Genomic DNA, 24,820 nt, shown 5'->3' on the forward strand with positions numbered 1-24,820 from the left:
CTCTATTTTACTTGTACATATCTATTCTATTTATTTTATTTTGTTAGTATGTTTGGTTTTGTTCTCCGTCTCCCCCTTTTAGACTGTGAGCCCACTGTTGGGTAGGGACTGTCTCTAGAGGTTGCCAACTTGTACTCCCCAAGCGCTTAGTACAGTGCTCTGCACACAGTAAGCGCTCAATAAATACGATTGATGATGATGATGATGATATAGAGACGGTCCCTGCCCGACAACGGGCTCACAGTCTAGAAGGGGGAGACAGACAACAAGACAAAACAAGTGGACAGGTGTCAAGGCGTCAGAACAAAAAGAATTAAAGCTAGGTGCACGTCATTAACAAAATAAATAGAATAGTAAATATGTACACCTCCAGGAGGGGTGTAGGGTGTAGGGACTGTCTCTATACGTTGCCAATTTGTACTTCCCAAGTGCTTAGTACAGTGCTCTGCACATAGTAAGCGCTCAATAAATACGATGGATGATGATGATGATGATGATGTACACGTAAAATTGAGTAACAAATCTGTACAAACATATATACGGGTGCTGTGGGGAGGGGAAGAGGAGCGGGGTCGGGAGCAGGAGGCCCAGGAATCAATCAATCGTACTTATTGAGCGCTTACTGTGTGCAGAGCACTGTACTAAGTGCTTGGGAAGGACAAGTCGGCAACACATAGAGACAGCCCCTACCCAACAGTGGGCTCACAGTCTAAAAGGGGGAGACGGAGAACAAAACCAAACATAAGCCCCCGGTGGGTAAGCATGACCCCTGGGAGGCCCCAACCTAATCTACCCGAGACCCACCCGGGCTCCGGGGCCAAACGGGAGGCCCGGACACTTGCCTTTCCCGGAGCAGCTGCAGCTGGAAGCGGTTGGCCAGCCTCATGAGCTCCGTCAGGTAGACGTCATCTTCCCGCAGGTCCAGCTCGTCCGTGTAGACCCAGCGCAGCAGAGCGGCGCTCACCTCAGGGCTGGCATCTGCGGGGGAGGAGGTGGCACCGCCGTCAGTCTCGGGCCGGGCCCCGGGGGCAGGGAGCACCGTGGCCGCCCACCCCGCCGGACCCTCACCGGACAGGTCCAGCTCCTCCGTGGCAGCCAGGCTGGCCAGGCTCCAGTTCTCGCTGCGCGCCGCCAGGACGAACTTGTGTGCGGGGACGTGCCGGTCCCCGACCTTGATCTTCAGGTCGCTGGGAAGACAGACAGACCGATGGGTCGGGCCCACCCTAGCCCGGGGTCAGGCACCCCGACCCGAGTGGCATCAAGAGGGTAGCACCCCGCTCCCAACCCTCTGGGTGGGGGGAGGGATGTCACACACGCAATCAATCAATCAATTGTATTTATTGAGCGCTTACTGTGTGCAGAGCACTGGACTAAGCGCTTGGGAAGTACAAGATGGCAACATAGACAGACAGTCCCTACCCAACAGTGGGCTCACAGTCTAAAAGGGGGAGACGGAGAACAAAACCAAACGTACTAACAAAATAAAATAGAATGGGTATGTACAAGTAAAATAAATAGAGTAATAAATACGTACAAACATATATCCATATATACAGGTGCTGTGGGGAAGGGAAGGAGGTAAGATGGGAGGGATGGAGGGGGGGACGAGGGGGAGAGGAAGGAAGGGGCTCAGTCTGGGAAGGCCTCCTGGCCTGTGGGGGTCTTTGACCCCACTCCTCCAGACCCCCAGATTTCCTTGGGGTTAGGGAGGTGGGGTTCTGGACTCTCCTGGAGTTGGGGGGAAGGGACCCTGGACCCTCGACTGACCGGTGGCAGCAAGGCCGTTTTGGCCAGTGCCCCCCCCCCAAGGGAACACGGCCGGTGTGAACAGGGCAGTGAGTGTCCGGGGGGAAGCCAGCACTGACCCAAAGCACTGACTCTGGGGCGTCAGGCTCTAGAGAGTCCCCGGGGAGGCCCCCTTAGAACAGCCCGTGCCGCTGTGGTCAGTGGGGGTGCCAGGCACGGGCCTCCCCAGGAGCCAGGCTACGCCTCGGACCGAGGCGGAACATCCGCTCGCCCAGAGGGTGCGGATTTGACCTCCGACCTCCCTTCTGGTCTGGGCCACAGAGCTAAGGTGGGCACTCTGCGGGGTGGGGACCGGACTCCCGGCGGATGGGCCACCGAGACGGTCAGGGATGCCCTCTTGGCTCACATCCTCATCATCAATCGTATTTATTGAGCGCTTACTGTGTGCACTGTACTAAGCGCTTAAAATGACTGGAGATGCCGGGGATTGAACCCGGGGCCTCATACATGCGAAGCACGCGCTCTACCACTGAGCTACATCCCCTGCTCGTTTCCAAGGTGGCTCTTGCAGGGGCTAGTTCAGAAGCCCGGCCGGCGGCCAGGGGAGCATGCGCGCGATTTCCGCTCCGCTGATGCGACTAAGGGAACGGCCGGGGCTCGAAACTGGACGCGGCCGACTGGGAGCCCCACCGCGGAGAACGTGGAGCCGGGCCCGATCCCGGCTGCTGACCCCGGGGGACGGAAGGGGAGGAGGGGCCCGGGAAGGGATCACCCGGCGGGCCTCCTTACCTATACTGCTCCTGCTGATAGAGCTCGGCCACGATGGTCAGCAGGCGGCCGATGAAGGAGTCACCGCTGCTCCCGGCGTGGGCCTGGGCGGCCAGCAGCGAGCACCTCTTCTCCGTCTCCGCCAGCTTGCTCTGCAGCCGGACGTACTCCTGCCGCAGCAGCGCCAGGTGCTTCTGCAGCTTGGCCACCTCCTCTGCAACGAGGACAAGCGGCGGGTCGTGCCACGCCACGGGTGGGCACAGGAAAAGCGGCCGGGGCGACAACGGCGCTCGGCAACACGGGGGCCGGCGGGGAAGAGAGGAAAAGGCAAATTTCTGGCCCCCCGGGAGGCATCTCTGTGCCCGTCGGCCGCTGCACTGGGTCCAGAGGATTAGCACCCATATAATAATAATAATGATGGCATTTATTAAGCGCTTACTACGTGCAAAGCACTGCTCTAAGTGCTGGGGTAGATACAAGGTCATCAAGTTATCCCACTTGGGGCTCACAGACTTAATCCCCATTTTCCAGATGAGGGCACTGAGGCCCAGAGAAGTTAAGCGACGGGGACCCAGGGAAGGATGGATGGCCGGGAAACCGGGAATAATAATAATAATAATAATAATGATGGTATTTGGTAAGCGTGTACTCTGTGCCAAGCGCTGCTCTACGCGCTGGGGGAGATACAAGGTCATCAGGTGGCCCCAGGTGGGGCTCACGGTCTCCATCCCCATTTTCCAGGCAAGGGAACTGAGGCACAGAAAAGTGAAGTGAGTTGCCCAAAGTCACACAGCGGACAGTTGGCGGAGCCAGGACTAGAACCCATGACCTCTGACTCCCAAACCTGGGCTCTTTCCACTAAGCCATGCTGCTTCTCACGGATGGATTGGAGGGGCTGGGGCTGGTGCTCCCGTCTCCACCTGGCCATTCCCGTAGGAATCAGTGGTATTTATGGAGCGCTTACTGTGTGTGGAGCACTGTACTAAGCACTTGGGAGAGTACAAAAGATTTTGTTTTGTTGTCTGTTTCCCCTTTCTAGACTGTGTGTCTGTGGTCGGATAGGGACCGTCTCTATATGTCGCCGATTTGTACTTCCCAAGCGCTTAGTACGGTGCTCGGCACACAGTAAGCGCTCAATAAATATGACTGAACGAGTGAATGAATGAATTTAGTAGACATGATCCCCGCCCAAAACGAGCTTGAGAAGCAGCACGGCGTACTGGATAGACCATGGGCCTGCGACTCAGGTCATGGGTTCTAATCTCAGCCCCACCACTTGCCTGCTGTGTGAACTTGGGTAAGTCACTTCACTGGGCCTCAGTTCCCTCATTCATTCATTCAATCGTATTTATTGAGCGCTTACTGTGTGCAGAGCACTGTACTAAGCGCTTGGGAAGTACAAGTTGGCAACATATAGAGACGGTCCCTACACAAAAAGGGGTTCACAGTCTAGAAGGGGGAGACAGCCAACAAAACAAAACATGTGGACGGGTGTCAAGTCGTCAGAACAAATAGAATTAAAGGTAAATGCACATCATTAACAAAATAAATAGAATAGTAAATATGTACAAGTAAAGTAAAAAGAGTAATAAATCTGTACAAACATATATACAGATGCTGTGGGGAGGGGAAGGAGGTAGGGCGGGGGGGATGGGGAGGAGGAGAGGAAAAAGGGGGATCAGTGTGGGAAGGCCTCTTAAGCGCTTACTATGTACCAAGCACTGCCCTAAGCGCTGGGGTGGATACAAGGTGATCAGGTTGATCCACGTGGGGCTCACAGTCTTAGTCCCCATTTTCCAGATGAGGGAACTGAGGCCCACAGAAGTGAAGTGACTTGCCCAGTCACCCAGCTGACACGGGGTGGAGCCGGGATTAGAACCCACGACCTCTGACTCCCAAGCCCGGGCTCTTGCCAATAAGTCACCCTGTCCTCGACAACAGGGTTGGAGGTGCAGGGCCTGCAAAGCCTGCGGGAGTGTGCTGGTGTCACGGCTGTACCGGGGACTTCACCAGGTAAAAGGAGATGCGCAAGCATCTCTCGTCCCGCATCCCCACGGTCTGGGGCAGGAGGGCCAGGTGGCCCGGGGGAGCCCAGGAGAGGACACTCATCTGTAAAGTGGGGATTGAGACTGTAAGCCCCACGTGGGACAGGGACTGTGTCCTACCCAATTTGCTTGTACCCACCTCTGCGCTTAGTACAGTGCCTGGCACATAGTAAGCGCTTAACACATAGCATGGTTATTATTATTATTATTCCAGTGTGGAGGAAGGAGGAACCCCCCGTTCGGAGGGGTGGGGCGGGACAGGGGGCGGAGGAACTGGCCTGGGCAGCAGTTCCGCCTCGGAGGCAGGAAATTTCACTTCCCCGGTTCCCCGGACAGTCATTCATTCAATCGTATTTATGAGCGCTTACTGTGTGCAGAGCACTGTACTAGGCGCTTACCTCCTTCCCCGGTTCCGGCCAGTCCTTCCCCGGTTCCCCGGCCAGCCCTCCTTTCCTTAGAGAATCATGGCTCAGTGGCAACTTGTACTTCCCAAGATGCATAGTACAGTGCTCTGCACACAGTAAGCGCTTAATAAATACGACTCAATCAATCAATCATATTTATTGAGCGCTTAATGTGTGCAGAGCACTGTACTAAGCGCTTGGGAAGTCCAAGTTGGCAACATATAGAGACAGTCCCTACCCAACAGGGGGCTCACAGTCTAGAAGGGGGAGACGGAGAACAAAACCAAACATATTAACAAAATAAAATAAATAGAATAGATCTGTACAAGCAAAATAAAGAAAGAGAGAGAGAGAGAGAGAGAAGGAAGGAAGGAAGGGAGGAAGGGAGGGAGGGAGGGAGGGAGAGAGGGAGGGAGGGAGAGAGAGAGAGAGAGAGAGAGAGAAAGAGAGAAAGAGAAAGAAAGAAAGAAAGAAAGAAAGAAAGAAAGAAAAAGAAAGAAAGAAAGAAAGAAAGAAAGAAAGAAAGAAAGAAAGAAAGAAAGAAAGAAAGAAAGAAAGAGAGAAAGAAAGTAATTGAATGAATGAATTTGAATGAATGAAAGAGCCTGGGCTTGGGGGTCCGAGGTCATGGGTTCTAATCCCTCCTCTGCCACTTGTCAGCTGTGTGACTTTGGGCAACTCACTTCACTTTTCTGTGCCTCAGTTCCCTCGCCTGGAAAATGGGGATGAAGGTTGTGAGCCCCACCTGGGACCACCTGATGACCTTGTATCTCCCCCAGCGCTAAGAGCAGCGCTTGGCACAGAGTACACGCTTACCAAATACCATCATCATTATTATTATTATTATTATTATTATTCCCGGTTTCCCGGCCATCCATCCTTCCCTGGGTCCCCGTCTCCTTTCTCCCCGGCCGGGCCGAGGGGAAGGGGGAGAGCACCAAAAAAAAAAAAAATATTAGCAGGGTGGCCAAGTGGAAACAGCCGGGTTTTGGAGTCAGAGGTCACGGGTTCAAATCCCGGCTCCACCAATTGTCAGCTGGGTGACTTTGGACAAGTCACTTCACTTCTCTGGGCCTCAATTCCCTCATCTGTAAAATGGGGATGAAGGCAGTGAGCCCCCCGTGGGACAACCTGATCACCTTGTAACCTCCCCAGTGTTTAGAACAGTGCTTTGCACCTAGTAGGCGCTTAACAAATGCCATCGTTATTATTATTATTAATTGGGGCGGGGGGGCGACCTAGGTGTAGCGTGGCTCAGTGGAAAGAGCCCGGGCTTGGGAGTCAGAGGTCATGGGTTCTAATCCTGACTCCGCCACTTGTCAGCTGGGTGACTTTGGGCAAGTCACTTCACTTCTCTGGGCCTCAGTTCCCTCATCTGTAAAATGGGGATAAGGACTGTGAGCCCCCCGTGGGGTAACCTGATCACCTTGTAACCTCCCCAGCACTTAGAACAGGGCTTTGCACCTAGTAAGCGCTTAACAAATGCCGTCATTATTTTATTATTATTATTAATTAGGGCGGGGGGTGACCTAGGTGCAGCATGGCTCAGTGGAAAGAGCCCGGGCTTGGGAGCCAGAGGTCATGGGTTCGAATCCCAGCTCCGCCACTTGTCAGCTGTGTGTCCTTGGGCAAGTCACTTCACTTCCCTCAATTCCCTCATCTGTCCAATGGGGATGAAGACTGTGAGCCCCCCGGTGGGAACACCCAATCTCCTCACTCATTCATTCATTCAATCATATTTATTGAGTGCTTACTGTGCACAGAGCACTGTACTAAGCGCTTGGGAAGTAAAAGTTGGCCTCCTCGTAACCTCCCCAGCACTTAGAACAGAGTATGCACTAATAAATGCCATCATTATTAATTAGGGTGAGACGGGGCATGAGGGGAGGAAGCACACCCCCATCCCCAACCCACACACAAGCACAGCGTGGCTCAGTGGAAACAGCCCGGGCTTTAGAGTCAGGGGTCATGAGTTCGAATCCCAACTCCGCCACTTGTCAGCTGTGTGACCTTGGGCAAGTCACTTCACTTCCCTCAATCCCCTCATCTGTCCAATGGGGATGAAGACTGTGAGCCCCCCGGGTGGGACCACCCGATCTCCTCATTCAATCAATCAATCGTATTTATTGAGCGCTTACTGTGTGCAGAGCACTGTACTAAGCGCTTGGGAAGTAAAAGTTGGCAACATATAGAGACAGTCCCTACCCAACAGTGGGCTTACACTCTAAAAGGGGGAGACAGAGAACAAAACCAAACATACTAACAAAATAAAATAAGTAGAATAGATATGCACAAGTAAAATAAATAGAGTAATAAATCTGTACAAACATATATACATATATACAGGTGCTGTGGGGAAGGGAAGGAGGTAAGATGAGGGGGATGGAGAGGGGGACGAGGGGGAGAGGAAGGAAGGGGCTCAGTCTGGGAAGACCTCCTGGAGGAGGCGAGCTATTTATTGAGCGCTTACTGTGTGCAGAGCACTGTACTAAGCGCTTGAGAAGTACAAGTTGGCGTCCTCGCAACCTCCCTGGCGCTTAGAACAGAGTAAGAGCTTAATAAATGCCATCATTATTAACTAGGGCGAGACGGGGCAGGCGGGGAGGAAGCACACCCCCATCCCCATCCCACACATAAGCGCAGCGTGGCTCAGTGGAAACAGCCCAGGCTTTGGAGTCAGGGGTCATGGGTTCGAATCCTGACTCCGCCACTTGTCAGCTGTGTGACCTTGGGCAAGTCACTTCCCTTCCCTCAATCCTCTCATCTGTCCAATGGGGATGAAGACTGTGAGCCCCCCGGTGGGACCACCTGATCTCCTCCTTCATTCACTCATGCAATCGTATTTATTGAGCGCTTACTGTGTGCAGAGCACTGGACTAAGCGCTTGGTGTCCTCGTAACGTCCCCAGCGCTTAGAACAAAGTAAGCGCTTAATAAATGGCATCATTATTAATTAGGGCGAGACGGGGCAGGCGGGGAGGAAGCACACCCCCATCCCCATCCCCCATCATCATCATCATCATCAATTGTATTTATTGAGCGCTGTGTGCAGAGCACTGTACTAAGCGCTTGGGAAGTTCAAGTTGGCAACATATAGAGACAGTCCCTACCCAACAGTGGGCTCACAGTCTAAAAGGGGGAGCCAGAGAACGAAACCAAACATACTAACAAAATAAAATAAATAGAATAGATATGTACAAGTAAAGTAAATAAATAGCAATAAATCTGTACAAACATATATACATATATACAGGTGCTGCGGGGAAGGGAAGGAGGTAAGATGAGGGGGATGGAGAGGGGGACCAGGGGGAGAGGAAGGAAGGGGCTCAGTCTGGGAAGGCCTCCTGGAGGAGGTGAGCTATTTATTGAGCGCTTACTGTGTGCAGAGCACTGTACTAAGCGCTTGGGAAGTCCAAGTTGGCGTCCTCGCAACCTCCCCGGCGCTTAGAACAGGATAAGCGTTTAATAAATGATATCATTATTAATTGGGGCAGGCGGGGAGGAAGCCCAGCCCCCATCCGCATCCCCCAGGCCAGCGCGCGCCCGCCGAGCATCCCGGGGCGGGGGTTGCCATGGAAACGGGTCCAGGGGAGCGGGCGGAGGCGGCGGGAGCCGCCCCCCTCCTCAGCCGCGGCGGCCCCCTCCCCCGGACCCCCTCGGGACCCCCCCAATGGACGCCTTCCGACGGGTCGGCGGAGGATGGGGGGGTCTCGGAGGGGTCCGTCCCCCCCCCATCACACACAACCCGAGACCCCCCGAATCTCTACCTTCCGCCATCTTGGCTCCGGGCCCCGCCTGGAAACCTCGCGAGAGCGAGCCGGGGCGGCGGCCGCTTACAGGGGCCGCAAGTCTCGCGAGAGCCGCGCCGCCCACAGAGGCCGCAAGTCTCGCGAGAGCCGCCGGGAGGGCGGAGGGGCCTGAGGCAAATCTCCCTACCCGCCTCAGGATGCGGAGAAGATGGAGGGGGGGGGGGGGGGGGGGGGCACCGAGCCTTTTAATCAATCAATCAATCAATCGTATTTATTGAGCGATTACTGTGCGCAGAGCAGTGTACTAAGCACTTGGGAACACATATTTATTACTCTATTTATTTATTTATTTTACTTGTACATTTCTATCCTACTTATTTTGTTGGTATGTTTGGTTCTGTTCTCTGTCTCCCCCTCTTAGACTGTGAGCCCACTGTTGGGTAGGGACTGTCTCTATGTGATGCCAATTTGTACTTCCCAAGCGCTTAGTACAGTGCTCTGCACATAGTAAGCGCTCAATAAATACGATTGATTGATTGATTGATTGGGAAGTCCAAGTTGGCAACATAGAGAGACAGTCCCTAAGCAACAGTGGGCTCACAGTCTAGAAGGGGGAGACAGACAACGAAACGAAACATACTAACAAAATAAAATCAATAGAATAGATAGGTACAAGTAAGATAAATAGAGAAATGAATATGTACAAACATATACATATATACAGGTGCTGTCATCAATCAATCAATCGTATTTATTGAGCGCTTACTGTGCGCAGAGCACTGGACTAAGCGCTTGGGAAGTCCAAGTTGGCAACATAGAGATAGAGTCCCTACCCAACAGTGGGCTCACAGTCTAGAAGGGGGAGACAGAGAACAAAACCAAACATATTAACAAAATAAAATAAATAGAATAGATATGTACAAGTAAAATAGAGTAATAAATATGTATAAACATATACATATATACAGGTGCTGTCAATCGTATTTATTGAGCGCTTACTGTGCGCAGAGCACTGTACTAAGCGCTTGGGAAGTCCAAGTAGGCAACATCTAGAGACAGTCCCTACCCAGGCTCACAGTCTAGAAGGGGGAGACGGAGAACAAAACCAAACATACTAATAAAACAAAATAAATAGAATAGATAGGTACAAGTAAAATAAATAGAGAAATGAATATGTACAAACATATACATATATACAGGTGCTGTCATCAATCAATCGTATTTATTGAGCGCTTACTATGTGCAGAGCACTGGACTAAGCGCTTGGGAAGTCCAAGTTGGCAACATAGAGAGACAGTCCCTACCCAACAGTGGGCTCACAGTCTAGAAGGGGGAGACAGAGAACAAAACCAAACATATTAACAAAATAAAATAAATAGAATAGATATGTACAAGTAAAATAGAGTAATGAATATGTACAAACATATATACATATATACAGGTGCTGTCAATCAATCAATCAATCAATCAATTGTATTTATTGAGCACTTACTGCGTGCAGAGTACTGTATTAAGCGCTTGGGAAGTACAAGTTGGCAACATCTAGAGACAGTCCCTACTCAACAGTGGGCTCACAGTCTAGAAGGGGGAGACAGAGAACAAAACCAAACATATTAACAAAATAAAATAAATACAATAGATATGTACAGGTAAGATAAATAGAGTAATGAATATATACAAACATATATACATATATACAGGTGCTGTCAATCAATCAATCAATCGTATTTATTGAGCGCTTACTGTGTGCAGAGCACTGTACTAAGCGCTTGGGAAATACAAGTTGGCAACATATATGCTCAGGAATGGGAAACTTGAAAACTCAGTCATGTTCCCTGGCTTCCTTTGCCCTGGGCCTTGGCCACAGTAGTAGTAGCTCAGTAAATACAATTTACTATTTCCCCTCTCTGAAATGTATTGCTTTTTTTGTAATGCTATTTGTTAAGCGCTTACTGGGTGCCAGGCACTGTTCTAAGTGCTTGGGTAATCAATCAATCAATCGTATTTATTGAGTGCTTACTGTGTGCAGAGCACCGTACTAAGCGCTTGGGAAGTACAAGTTGGCAACATATAGAGCCAGTCCCTACCCAACAGTGGGCTCACAGTCTAAAAGAATGAATAAATAATAACAGTCTAAATAATAATGATGGCATTTATTAAGCACTTACTATGTGCAAAGCACTGTTCTAAGCGCTGAGGAGGTTACAAGGTGATCAGGCTGTCCCACGGGGCGGGGGGGGGGGGGCTCACAGTCTTAATCCCCATCTTCCAGATGAGGTAACTGAGGCCCAGAGAAGTGAAGTGACTTGCCTACAGTCACACAGCTGACAATTGGCAGAGCCGGAATTTGAACCCAGGACCTCTGACTCCAAAGCCCGGGCTCTTTCCCCTGAGCCACGCTGCTTCTCTTGGATACAAGGTAAACAGACTGGACACGGTCCTTGTTGCATGTGGGGCTCCCAGTCTTAATCCCATTTTACAGGTGAGGTTTCTGAGGCACAGAGAAGTAAAAGTTCTTGTCCGAGGTCACGGAGCAGACAAACGGTGGAACCGGGATTAGAACCCAGGTCCCTCTGACTCCTGGGCCTGTGCTCTAACCACTAGACCACACTGCTTCTCCAAATATCTGTCTCTCCCTGTAGATCACTGTGGCTAGCAAGGGGCAGTGGAGCACTGAGCCCGGACTTCTGCAGCTCCTCCAGCCCCGCAGAGCACGGTGCCTTTGGGGTTGCCAGCGCTGCTGAGAGCTCACCTCCTCCAGGAGGCCTTCCCAGACTGAGCCCCTTCCTTCCTCTCCCCCTCGTCCCCCTCTCCATCCCCCCCATCATACCTCCTTCCCTTCCCCACAGCACCTGTATATATGTATATATGCTTGTACATATTTATTACTCTATTTATTTATTTATTTATTTTACTTGTACATATCTATTTATTTTATTTTGTTAGTATGTTTGGTTTTGTTCTCTGTCTCCCCCTTTTAGACTGTGAGCCCCCTGTTGGGTAGGGACTGTCTCTAGATGTTGCCAATTTGTACTTCCCAAGCGCTTAGTACAGTGCTCTGCACATAGTAAGCGCTCAATAAATACAATTGATGATGATGATGATGATGATAAGCTCCTCATGGGCAGGGATAGCGTCGACCAACTCCGTTGCATTGGAGCCTTCTCCAAGCGCCTGGTACAGGGTCCGCACCAAATAGGCGCTCAGTCATCATCATCATCATCAATCGTATTTATTGAGCGCTTACTATGTGCAGAGCACTGTACTAAGCGCTTGGGAAGTACAAATTGGCAACATCTAGAGACAGTCCCTACCCAACAGTGGGCTCAGTCAATATTACAGATCAATGGTGCAACTTCCTGGAAGGCCCAGCCCTGAGTGGGGAAACCTTACGTTGCCCAGTCACCGCAACGAGTCACAGGAACCGTCCCACCCCACAGTGGTTCGACCATGGGCTTGGGAGTCAGAATGATAATAATAATGGCATTTTTTAAGCGCTTACTATGTGCCAAGCACTGTTCTAAGCTCCGGGGAGGATACAGGGTGATCAGGTTGTCCCACGGGGGGCTCACAGTCTTCACCCCCGTTTTACAGACGAGGGAACTGAGGCCCAGAGAAGCGAAGTGAGTTGCCCAAAGTCACACAGCTAAGTGCCAGAGCTGGGATTTGAACCCATGACCAAACAGATCATTTTTCAATCTCGCTACTCCTGCCTGCCAGATCCGGGAAAGGCGCTTTCAAAGGGGAGGGAAAGAAAGGTCCAGTTATCCCTTTTTTTATCCTAAACCCACCAGTCCAAAGGGCATCAAGGTGTCTGTGTCGGGGTGGGGAGAGGGGGCTGCTCCCTCCCTCCTGCCTCCCCAAACCAAGTCTCAAGGGAAACAGACAGTGGTCTCACCTTGAGGCTGCTCTCTGAGGGTGGGGATCCTGTGGAACAGCTCTAGAGCACTCTCCCAAGTGCTCAGTACAGTGCTCTGCACACAGTAAGTGTTCAATACCATCGATTGATTGGCAGCTGATCCCTAATTTCCCCACCACCTTCCCCCCACCCCCCGAGAACTTACAATTGCCCACTGATGGGTAGGGACTGTCTCTATATGTTGCCAATTTGTACTTCCCAAGCACTTAGTACAGTGCTCTGCACACAGTAAGCGCTCAATAAATACGATTGATGATGATGATGGTTCCCCAAGGCAGGGCCGGGACGAAGAGAGACATCCCTGCCCTTCCCATTGCCTCTAGACCGTAAGCTCACTGAGGGCAGGGAACAAGCCTACCAACTCAGTCACTTTCATTCATTCATTCAATCGTATTTATTGAGCGCTTACTGTGTGCAGAGCACTGTACTAAGCACTCGGGAAGTACAAGTTGGCAACATATAGAGACGGTCCCTACCTAAAAGTGGGCTCACAGTCTAGAAGGGGGAGACAGACAACAAAACATGTTAACAAAGCCGGGTTCAAATCCCGGCTCCGCCACTTGTCACCTGTGTGACTTTGGGCCAATCACTTCACCGTTCTGGGCCTCAGTTACCTCATCTGTATTTATTGAGCACTTAGCGCATGCAGAGCACTGTACTAAGCACTTGGGAGAACAATAAACGGACACATTCCCTGCCCACGATGAGCACACAGTCTGGTGGGGAGGTGGGGACCACAGACATTGATTATATAATAATAATAATAATGATGGCATTTATTAAGCGCTTACTATGTGCAAAGCACTGTTCTAAGCGCTGGGGAGGTTACAAGGTGATCAGGTTGTCCCCTGTGGGGCTCACAGTTCTAACCCCCATTTTACAGATGAGGGAACTGAGGCCCAGAGAAGTGAAGTGACTTGCCCAAAGTCACACAGCTGACAATTGGCTGAGCTGGGATTTGAACCCATGAACTCTGACTCCAAAGCCTGGGCTCTTTCCAGTGAGCCATGCTGCTTCTCTGTTGTATTGTACTCTCCCAAGCACTTATTACAGTGCCCTGCACACATTAAGTGCTCAATAAATATGACCGATCGTTTGGGAAGGGGGGCGGAGGGACAGTTAGGGAGAAATGGGTTCGAATCCCGGCTCTGCCACATGTCTGCTGTGTGACCTTGGGCAAGTCACTTAGCTTCTCTGAGCCTATCTCATCTGTAAAATGGGGATTAAGACTGTGAGCCCCACGTGGGTCAACTCGATCACCTTGTATCCCCCCCGGCGCTTAGAACAGTGCTCTGCACATAGTAAGCGCTTAACAAATGCCATCATTATTATTATTATTATTAAATACCAAATGATCGGGTGATCCTTCCTCCTCCCCATCTTCCGAGCACCCACCCGGCTCCCGCCACATTCCACGGAGAAAGAGCCGAGGATATTTGCAATGGATCGCTTCCCCGCTGAGGGAGGGGGTCTCTCCCGGCCCCCACCCAACCCGTGGGCAAATCCGGTGAGTCCGCTCCTCCCCGCGAGAGATCCGGCCGTTCCTGGGTCTTTGGGGGACGTCACAGCCAGTCTGCACCAACTGAACCCGACAAGTCGGAAAACCAGCCCCCGGGCAGAGGCGAGCGGATGCAGGGGAATTTTAGGAATTAGTCTGGAAATAGTCAGGGAAATAGTCAGGGAAATAGTCAGGGAAATAGTCTGGAATTTCCCAGACTATTCAGGGGAATTTGGGGGGGAAACGCAGTCTCTCTCAGGCCTCCGGGGCCACCAGACGCGCCCCTTCTTCCTCCTGCACCCCGACCCCTGGCAGGCATCTTAATAATAATAATGATAATAATAATGGCATTTATTAAGTGCTTACTATGTTCTAAGCGCTGGGGGGATACAAGGTCATGCGGTTGTCCCACGTAGGGCTCACAGTCTTCATCCCCATTTTACAGATGGGGGAACTGAGGCCCAGAGAAGTGAAGTGACTTGCCCAAAGTCACACAGCTAAGTGGCGGAGCCGGGATCTGAACCCATGACCTCTGACTCCCAAGCCCGGGCCCTTTCCCACTGAGCCACGCTGCTTCTCCGTCTTGTCCCTCCTCGAACGGCGCTCCTCGGACCCCCGGGGGGCCCCCGCCCCTCCCTGGATACAGAAAAAGCCCACGACTTGTCATTATTGGAAAAAAAATTATATTTTGGAAGAACTCACTACATAAGGTGACAGAATTCCAAAATCAAATTACATGAAAATATACATCGCATTTTCTTTGTACATTAAGGTGAGGCAAACTCCGCAGCAGAGTCAAAGGCAAAGACCGTGAAGGGCCTCCGAAAGCGGGAGGGAGGCGGGGCGGGGGGCCGGGCGTCCGGGATCAGACCCCCAAGTTCCTTGCCGGCCCCGGCAGAGTCGTCCGGAATCCCGCCCGCCCCGTCCCGCGTTCCCACCGGCTGGTCTTCCGTCCCCCGTTCCCGTCCCCGCCGTCCCAGTCCTCCCGGTCACGAGTTCTTCCATCACCCACCCTCCATTCCCGAAAGAGGCAACTACCGCTGCTACGCCCTCGCACGGGATGGGGATGGTGTCCATCTGAAGTCGCCGTTCAGTTCGGGCAGTTCCTTCTCGGCCCTTTCTGTTCGGAACTCGATTGGGAAGTGCGGGGGGTGGAGAGGAAGGGGCCGGGCGGGAGGGAAGAGTTTCCAAACAAAGAAGATACAAAAGGTTTAGTAAGTGAAAGATTTTAATGAAGCCTCGATGGTTCAAAGGAAAGTTAAATGGAAAACCTTAAATCCTAATTGGTTTTTAATCCGACATGCTTTCAGAGAAGTCTCTTTTAACTGATAAAGAAACGAAGAAGATGGGGGAGGGGGGTGGGGATGGGGGGGGGGGGGAGAAACCTGCTAAAATCTTTTGAATTTACACGATTTTTGATCCTAACTATGAGAAAGCATTATTTGGTGCAAAGTGTATGGATGTACACGAGCCACGCGTGTAAAAGAGAGAGAAAGAAAGAAAGAGAGAAAGAGACAGAGAGAACGTATGTGTGTGTGGGTGTGGGTGTGGGTGTGTGTGTATATATTATTCGGATCCTGTTGTGCTATGTACAGGTCTTTACAATTCTTCCTGAAGGTTAAAGCAGTTCATTAGGAGGATTCGAAATGCGCAATCATTCATCTTGGCCGTTGGCACGAATTCGGCTCTGGTCAGCGTCGGTTCACTGGCCTGTTTTATTGCCGCCTAGTTCCAGCCAGTGTTTGCCAACGTCTTACAACTGAAGTCCAGCAAGAGGTGGGTAGAGTGCAGGAAAACAGTGCCATGTTTCTCAATTGGAGACCTGCAACGCAACAGACAGACGGCGCGTGACCTCTGCGTTCCCAGGGGTCTCCCCCCCCCCCCGCCCCCGGGGTCGCCAGGGCCCCCCAGGGTGAGGAGGGAAGGGACGCTCGGCCAAGGCGGGGATTCAGGATGGTGTGAGAAGCAGCCCGGTGGAAAGCGCACGGGCCTGAAGGTTGGAAGATGAGAAACAAGTCGCTTTGCTTTTCTGGCCCTCAGTGAAACAGGGATGAAATGCCTCTCCTCCCTCCCCCAACTCTATTTTTTTTTTTAAAAAACTTAGCCTTTACTACGTGCCAGACGCTTTACTAAGCACTGGGGTAGGTACAAGATCATCAGGTTGGACACAGTCCCCAGTCCCACATGTAGCTCGCAGTCTTAAACCGAAAGAGGTAACGGACACAGAGAAGTGAAGCGACTTACCCAAGGTCACGCAGCAAAGTGATGGAGCTGGGATTCGAACCCAGGTCCTTTTGATTCCCAGGCCCGGTGCTCTAACCACTGGGCCATGCTGCTTCTCCCCTAGGCCTGGGAGCCCCCAGGTGGGACAGGAACTGCGTGTGATCTGATTTTCTTGTACCCACCCGGGTGCTTAGTGGAGTGCTTGGCACAGAGCAGCTGCTTTACAATAACCACAATTACTACTACTACTGTATTTCCCCACAGACCCGCGGGTTAAAACTGAGGGTGATCCGTTCCACGACGTCTGGAAAAATAATCGGCCAGGCCCCTGTGGGCCATAATAATAACAATGGCATTTATTAAGCGCTTACTCTGTGCAAAGCACTGTTCTAAGCGCTGGGAAGGTTACAAGGTGATCGGGTTGTCCCCCGGGGGGCTCACAGTCTTAATCCCCATTTTTCAGATGAGGTAACTGAGGCCCAGAGAAGTTAAGCGACTTGCCCAAAGTCACACAGCCGGCAATTGGTGGAGCCGGGATACGAACCCATGACCTCTGACTCCAAAGCCCGTGTTCTTTTCCACTGAGCCACACTGCTTCTCTCAAACCGACACGTATACCTACGTGCCTTCTAGACTGTGAGCCCACTGTTGGGTAGGGACCATCTCTATATGTTGCCAACTTGTACTTCCCAAGCGCTTAGTACAGTGCTCTGCAATCAATCAATCAATCAATCGTATTTATTGAGCGCTTACTATGTGCAGAGCACTGTACTAAGCGCTTGGGAAGTACAAATTGGCATCACATAGAGACAGTCCCTACCCAACAGTGGGCTCACAGTCTAAAAGGGGGAGACAGAGAACAAAACCAAACATACTAACAAAATAAAATAAGTAGGATAGAAATGTACAAGCAAAATAAATAAATAAATAAATAGAGTAATAAATATGTACAACCATATATACATATATACAGGTGCTGTGGGGAAGGGAAGGAGGTAAGACGGGGGGATGGAGAGGGGGACGAGGGGGAGAGGAAAGAAGGGGCTCAGTCTGGGAAGGCCTCCTGGAGGAGGTGAGCTCTCAGCAGGGCCTTACTCTGCACACAGTAAGGGCTCAATAAATACGACTGAATGACTATACCGACGTGATCAACATTCCCAGACTATTCTTTTGCTTTCATTACCATACTTCAACCCCTCCCACAAGTCCGCGCAGGCTCTCGAGGCAGCGGGGGGGGCTGACTGGGGGTGGGCCGGGGGTGGATCGGGGGAGGCTGTACGCCTCACTCTGCAATGAATTGTGTCCGGTGCTCAGCTGGGCAAGTGACCAGCCTGGGGCAAGGTGGGTGTGTGTGTGTGTGTTGGGGGGCGACCCCAGGGTGGGAGGGCTCTTCTCCAGGAAGCCAGCAACAGGGGGGCTGCCCCCCGGGGCCGAAATGCCGTTGCCCACGGACGTGATCCCGCTCCCATTTGGTGGCGGGACGAGGGGGCAGCTCTGGAAGACTCGTCCCCCCGTCGCCCCAAGATGGATCCAGGCAGCCCGAGGTCTGGGAGATCCCTATTGCCGTTTGAAATCGCTTCGCTTCCACCCAGGTGAGCCTACGGGGCCGGAAAAGTAACCTCAACTTCCTTCTAGGGTGGGGCCTATATATATATATATATATATATATATATATATATATATATATATATATATATATATATGTATGTATATGTATATATGTATATGTATATATATATATATATACACACACACACAGGCCCCACCTGTATATATGTGTGTGTGCATATATATATGTGTGTGTGTGTGTGTGTGTGTGTGTGTGTGTGTGTGTGTGTGTATACATATATATACACATACATACATATACATACATATATATATATATATATATATATATATATATATATATATATATATATATATATACACACACATACACAGGCCCCACCTGTATATATGTGTATATATACATATATACAGGCCCCACCTGTATATATGTGTGTGTGTGTGTATATATACATATATACATATACACACATACACATATATACATACATATACATATATATATATACACACACACACAGGCCCCACCTGTATATATGTGTGTGTGTGTATATATATATATATAGATACACACACAGGCCCCACCTGTATATATATATATATATACAGGCCCCACCTGTGTGTGTGTGTGTGTGTGTGTGTGTGTGTGTGTGTGTATACATATATATATATACAGGCCCCACCTGTATATATGTTTGTACATATTTATTACTCTATTTATTTATTTATTTTACTTGTACATATCTATTCTATTTATTTTACTTTGTCAGTATGTTTGGTTTTGTTCTCTGTCTCCCCCTTCTAGACTGTGAGCCCACTGTTGGGTAGGGACCGTCTCTATACGTTGCCAACTTGGACTTCCCAAGCGCTTAGTACAGTGCTCTGCACACAGTAAGCGCTCAATAAATACGACTGATTGATTGGGGCAACAGACGGCAGAGACAGGAAGGAAGTGACACAGGCAGGAGAGGGAGAACACCGCCACGCTGGCACTCCGGACAGAGAAAACACCACCGCTTCCCCAGCTGGCCCAAGGGAATCGGGGCTGCTCGGCTGCTTTCCCCTGAGCCCCTCGGGTTCCTCTCCTGAGCGCCTAGCACAGTCCCTGTTGACGGACCGGCCGATCGAGGGAGCCCCCTTTAAAAGCCCCCAAACCAGACAGGCGGGGCTGGGGGGGTGACTCCCCCAGTGATCGTTGATGGCAGCATGGCACTTGGCTACAGCGCCTGCATCCTCAAAGCTTACGCAGGGAACGCTTCTACTAGTTCTCCTGTATCATACTCTCCCAAGTGCTTAGTACAGTGCTCTGCACGTGGTAAGCACGCAATAAATACCATTAATTGGTTGGTTAATTGATTGATTCATGGGGGCAGGACCCGGATCTGAGCACCTGAGGTCGAGCCGGTCACGTGGTCGGTTTTCCCGGCCCCGCGTCTCAGAGAGCCCCGTGGGCGGGAGGGTACTGAGGCGGAGAGGCACACGGGAAGTCGACCTGTGTGGAAAGGTGGTCCACAAGCCAGGCAGAGAGCGCGGTTCAGCCCCAGAGAGACTGGTACCGGGGGCTGGCGACTGGTAAAGGATGCGGTTTACGGGCACAGAGCCGTGGCCTGGCGATGCCCGGGCCGGGTGATCGGAAAAAACCCGCGGGGAAGCTACTGGAGATCCTGGGCCCGGGGCTCGGCAAGGAGACGGGATGAACCACTGGGCGAAGGGTGAGACACTCCGAGAGGAAAAACGCACCTCAGCCAGCCGGCCCCGTCCAACTCCGGAGTCCGAGCGGAAGGCCGCCGCCGCCGCCGCCGCCAGCGGGCCGGCGAGTCGGACGCCACCACTTACCCTGAAAAAGTGAAGCTACTATAGCTGCTGAATAAATGTCACTCAAAAGCAGTCTCTTGGCTCTTTCTTACACAGCGGGCCACTTTCCTCTTGAATTCTCCGTTTCGGTCTTCCCTCCATTCTTTCTGCAGGAGAACGGGAGACAGGGGAGGCGTCAGCTCGGGGCCGCGCGTTCGGACACACGTCGCTCTTTGGGAAAGCGGCCGCGGCTCAGGGCCGGAAGTCGCAGGCGCTTGGTTTCCGTAGCCCGGGGGGTCGAGACGGCTGATCAAGGGAGAGGGTTTGGGAGAGGGGCCGGCCTCGGCGTAGAGTGAAGGCAGGATATCCACGGATGCCCCCACCAGCTCCAGAACCCCTCTCTGTCCCCCAGTTTTCCTGTGAGCGAAGGGGCCAGCCAGTTCAGAGCCCCACGGGCCACCAAGGGACCACACCGGAGGGTTTGAGCGGCTCCGTATCCTCCAAGAAGGTAAAATTCACCTCGACGGAGAAATGAGCCCAGCACAAACCTCCCACCTGGCCCCCGGAGCCCTCGAAGACGGATTGGCAGCCCACCCCAGACCCTCCATCACGCTGAGGGTAAAGTCAGGGTGGGCAGGGCCCCCAACCGAAACCCAGAGACTCTCAAAAATGTAATGCAGTGCTCCGCACGTGATAAGCACTCAACGAGTGCCAACGATTACCACGGATTGCTAATTCCCACTGTGCCACTGGGATAGAGGGACAGAGCACACCAAACCACTCTCTCCCAGGTCCCCCCCTCCCCAAGCCCCTGAGGTATTTTCACCAACTCGAAGTGAGGGACGAGAGCTGGGTTTCCACTTAGCCCTCAGGGGGGCTGAGTTGTTTAGCCCACATGACGAGTGTCGAGCTTGGAGGCACCGGAGCCCTTCTCCCTGGTCAGGATGGGATAAACGACCCTTGGAAAGCTACACGCCGCTATTTCACTGTGAAACTAGGTTAGGTTTTCAAAACGCTCCTTCCACTCCCACCTGCTTCTTGGCTCGGGGAGAACAGGACACCCTCGGACACATGGCAAGAGTTTCCCTCTGGGAAACGCCGGTGGCTTTGGGGCTATTTGGGACCGAGGCCCGGAACAGGACCGGGCCGATGGATGCTGATCTAGACCGAGATCCAGAGGTGCTCGAGTGGCCAGCTCGAGAGGCCGCCCACCCCATCCCGCCTTCAACTCCGATTTTCCAGCCTTTAACTCTGTCTTTCCTGAACCCGAGAAGCCCCCAGGTCCCCTGGGCCCCCCCGGGCGTAGAAAAAGGCTCAAATCTCAGCCAGCCTCTTTTGTCCGATCTCCTGATCGGTCCACTCTCGATCTACCCCAGACTAGGTCCCCGGGGCTCCCGCCCCGCTGGGGGAGGAAGCGTCTCTCCTCCCGTCGGTCCGACCTGGCCAGCCGCTCACTTGCCCTCCTCCTGCCCGGGCCTTCCTTGGTTCAAGCCCAGTTCGTCCAGACCCACCTCCTGTCAACCCGTTTTTCCAGAAGCTTCAAGGAAACGAAACGCTGGCCTGTCTGGCCCCAGAACTAGCTCCCTCTCCAGCTAGTAGTCAGGTCTCTCCCAAGCCTGTGCTTTCGACATTCCCACTTTGCCCCCACCAAAATCCCCCGCTGCTGACGATACAACTCCCTGACCTCCTCCCGCTCCCTTTCTCTCCCAGGTGGAAATTCCCTTTCAACCAGGAGTCCCAACCGCCCTTGGGGCGGCCGGCTCCGGGGACCCCCCCCACGGCCACACGAGCCCCCGGAGTCGCGCTGACCCTTGTCCGGGGCCACCCAGAACCTCAGGGGGGGTGCCCCGGTGACCCGATCACTGGCCCAAGCGCTCCTTGAGCCGGCCGCCCTTCTCCACCGGGCTCGGCTCACCCCGCCCGGCCTCTTACCGCTGCGTCCACGTTGGCGGGGGAATCCCCGTTGGGGTCCGCCAGCATAGAAATGACGCTGATCATGATGGTCTCCACCGTGTGGATGGGGAGCCAGCGCTCCTCTGGCTTCTCGTAGCCGTATTTATCCTCCCCGGGCTCATGCAGGATGGAGATGCACACGTCGCCGTTCTTGTCGACTGCATGGGAACACTGAGTCGCCGCGAGCCGGGGCCTCGCTCCCCCGGTGACGCTAACTTTGTGAGCTCTGGACCCCGTTCGCTAATGAGGCCGGCGCCCGATCCCCCGCCTGCCAGTGGGATTCGCCAAAAGAGCGACCAGGGGCTTCCTTGCGGACAGCGAGATGGGATTTTGGGGGGTTTGGCTTTTTCTTTTAACGTGAGCTTTCACGGAACACGTCTACTATATTGTTCTAGCTCAAGCCTCTCGTACGGTGCTCGGCACATAGCAGGGGCTCAGACAAAACTTCACTGATGCCACTGGGCCAGGATTTACAGGAAATGGTTGAAACCTCCCCGAGGGCTGGGAACACCACGACCCGGCTTCCTCCAGCCCGTGCCCGGCGAAGGGCTGTCTGCTGGGGCAACTGAGGCAGGCGGGCGGCCCACTGGGCCTCCACGGGTCCGCTGGCTTTGGGTCTCGGGAGGCTCCAAACCCCGCCCGACCCTCCTCTCCCTTCTGAACCGCAGCCCCCCACCCCTGCAAGGCCGACGAGGGACCGGCTAAACCGAGGCAGCTTACCATTCGGGTGCCAGATTTCCGTGATGAATTTCATTTTCGGCGGCCTGAGAGGGTAGTCTTTTGGGAAAGTGAGATGAGCCTTGAAAACTCCACCTTCACTGGGAAATTGAAAAACGATGGGCCATGAGCAACCACCTTCAAAGCCCCCTTTTTTAAAAAAAGATGGCATTTATTAAGCACTTACTACGTGCAAAGCACTGTTCTAAGCGCTGGGGAGGCTACAAGGTGATCAGGTTGTCCCACGTGGGACTCACAGTCTTAATCCCATTTTACAGATGAGGTAACTGAGGCCCAGAGAAGTGAAGTGACTTACCCAAAGTCACACAGCTGACTGTGAGCCCCCTGTGGGACAACCTGATCACCTTGTAACCTCCCCAGTGCTTAGAACAGTGCTTTGCACATAGTAAGCGCTTAATAAATGCCATTATTATTATAGTAAGAGCTCAGCAAGTATGTCCTCCGCACATCTGCCAAGCTAGCTCTCTTCCTCCCTTCAAAGCCCTACTGAGAGCTCACCTCCTCCAGGAGGCCTTCCCAGACTGAGCCCCCCCCTTCCTCTCTCCCTCCTCCCCCTCTCCATCCCTCCCGGCTTTCCCCCTTCCCCTCCCCACAGCACCTGTATATATGTATATATGTTTGTACGGATTTATTACTCTATTTATTGAGTTTATTTGTACATATTTATTCAATTTATTTTATTTTGTTAATATGTTGAGTTTGGTTGTCTGTCTCCCCCTTCTAGAGTGTGAGCCCGCTGTTGGGTAGGGACCGTCTCTAGATGTTGCCAACTTGGACTTCCCAAGCGCTTAGTACAGTGCTCTGCACACAGTAAGCGCTCAATAAATAGCTCACCTCCTCCAGGAGGCCTTCCCAGACTGAGCCCCTTCCTTCCTCTCCCCCTTGTCCCCCTCTCCATCCCTCTCATCTTACCTCCTTCCCTTCCCCACAGCACCTGTATATATATGTTTGTACATATTTATTACTCTATTTTACTTGTACATATCTATTCTATTTATTTTGTTAGTATGTTTGGTTTTGTTCTCTGTCTCCCCCTTTTAGACTGTTGCCAACTTGTACTTCCCAAGCGCTTAGTACAGTGCTCTGCACACAGTAAGCGCTCAATAAATACGATTGATTGATTGATTGAATAAATACGATTGAATGAATGAATGAATGAATGAATGAAAGTACGGTAATTATTATGTATTATTCTTGAGGGCCTCCAGGGGGCGCAGGGACTATGAATTTTGAGGGCCTCCAGGGGGCGCAGGGACCCGCTCCGACCACTAGGGGGCCGCTCGCGGCCTGGAGCGGCCCGTGTTCGCCCCCTAGTGGCCCCGAAGCGGCAACGCTGCTTCCACAGGAACCACATCCCGGGCCAGGGTTCATTCATTCATTCATTCAATCCTATTTACTGCGCCTTTAATGTGTGCAAAGCACTGTGCTAAGAGCTTGGGAGTACACTATAGCAATCAATCAATCAATCGTATTTATTGAGCGCTTACTGTGTGCAGAGCACTGGACTACGCGCTTGGGAAGTACAAGTTGGCAACATATAGAGATGGTCCCTACCCAACAGTGGGCTCACAGTCAACAGACGGACACATCCCTGCCTACAATGAGCTCGCAGTCTAGAGGGGGAGACAGACATTATATAAGCTAGCTGAGAGCTCACCTCCTCCAGGAGGCCTTCCCAGACTGAGCCCCCTCCTTCCTCTCCCCCTCCTCTCCCTCTCCATCCCCCCCGTCTTACCTCCTTCCCTTCCCCACAGCAACTGTATATATGCATATATGTTTATACAAATTTATTACTCTATTTATTTTACCTGTACATATCTATTCTATTTATTTTATTTTGTTACTATGTTTGGTTTTGTTCTCTGTCTCCCCCTTCTAGACTGTGAGCCCACTGTTGGGTAGGGACTGTCTCTATATGTTGCCAACTTGGACTTCCCAAGCACTTAATACAGTGCTGTGCACACAGTAAGCGCTCAATAAATACGACTGATTGATCGATTACTATAAGCAAATACGTAGAGAGGCAGAGAAGCACCACGGCTCAATAATAATAATAATAATAATAATAATAATAATAATAATAATAATGGTATTTGTTAAGTGCTTACTATATACAAAGCACCGTTCTAAGCACTGGGGGGGATACAAGGTGATCAGGTTGTCCCACGTGGGGCTTACAGTCTTAATCCCCATTTTCCAGATGAGGGAACGGGCACAGAGAAGTTAACTGGCTTGCTGAGGCCACACAGCTGACAAGTGGCTGAGCTGGAATTCGAACCCATGACCTCTGACTCCCAAGCCCGCGCTCTTTCTACTGAGCCACTCTGCTTCTCAAGGGCATGGGCTTGGGAGTCAGAGGTAATGGGTTCAAATCCTGGCTCCGCCAATTGTCAGCTGTGTGTCTTTGGGCAAGTC

General features: G+C 52.0%; 2 protein-coding genes and 1 non-coding gene across 3 annotated transcripts in view; all 3 read right to left on the bottom strand.

The window, feature by feature from the left end:
- ANKFY1 (ankyrin repeat and FYVE domain containing 1) overlaps positions 1-8,747 on the bottom strand; it is a 29,016-nt gene extending 20,269 nt beyond the window's left edge. Inside the window, exons 1-4 of the mRNA XM_038759117.1 lie at positions 8,730-8,747; positions 2,536-2,728; positions 1,069-1,187; positions 843-978 (exon numbers count right to left, since the gene is read on the bottom strand). Coding sequence (XP_038615045.1) covers positions 843-978; positions 1,069-1,187; positions 2,536-2,728; positions 8,730-8,739 — 458 coding nt within the window. The 5' untranslated portion in view covers positions 8,740-8,747. The remainder of the gene's footprint in view (positions 1-842; positions 979-1,068; positions 1,188-2,535; positions 2,729-8,729) is intronic.
- TRNAA-CGC lies at positions 2,219-2,290 on the bottom strand. Its single transcript has one exon. It is a non-coding gene; the product is annotated as a tRNA-Ala (tRNA).
- A 6,046-nt stretch (positions 8,748-14,793) lies between the features above and the next one.
- Positions 14,794-24,820, bottom strand: part of UBE2G1 (ubiquitin conjugating enzyme E2 G1) — a 73,731-nt gene continuing 63,704 nt past the window's right edge. Inside the window, exons 3-6 of the mRNA XM_038759660.1 lie at positions 22,388-22,485; positions 21,647-21,825; positions 19,757-19,881; positions 14,794-15,950 (exon numbers count right to left, since the gene is read on the bottom strand). Of these exons, the coding sequence (XP_038615588.1) occupies positions 19,795-19,881; positions 21,647-21,825; positions 22,388-22,485 (364 nt within the window). The 3' untranslated portion in view covers positions 14,794-15,950; positions 19,757-19,794. The remainder of the gene's footprint in view (positions 15,951-19,756; positions 19,882-21,646; positions 21,826-22,387; positions 22,486-24,820) is intronic.

The sequence above is a fragment of the Tachyglossus aculeatus genome, chromosome 17 (genome assembly GCF_015852505.1).
Source record: "Tachyglossus aculeatus isolate mTacAcu1 chromosome 17, mTacAcu1.pri, whole genome shotgun sequence".
In the NCBI taxonomy this organism is placed as follows: Eukaryota; Metazoa; Chordata; class Mammalia; order Monotremata; family Tachyglossidae; genus Tachyglossus; species Tachyglossus aculeatus.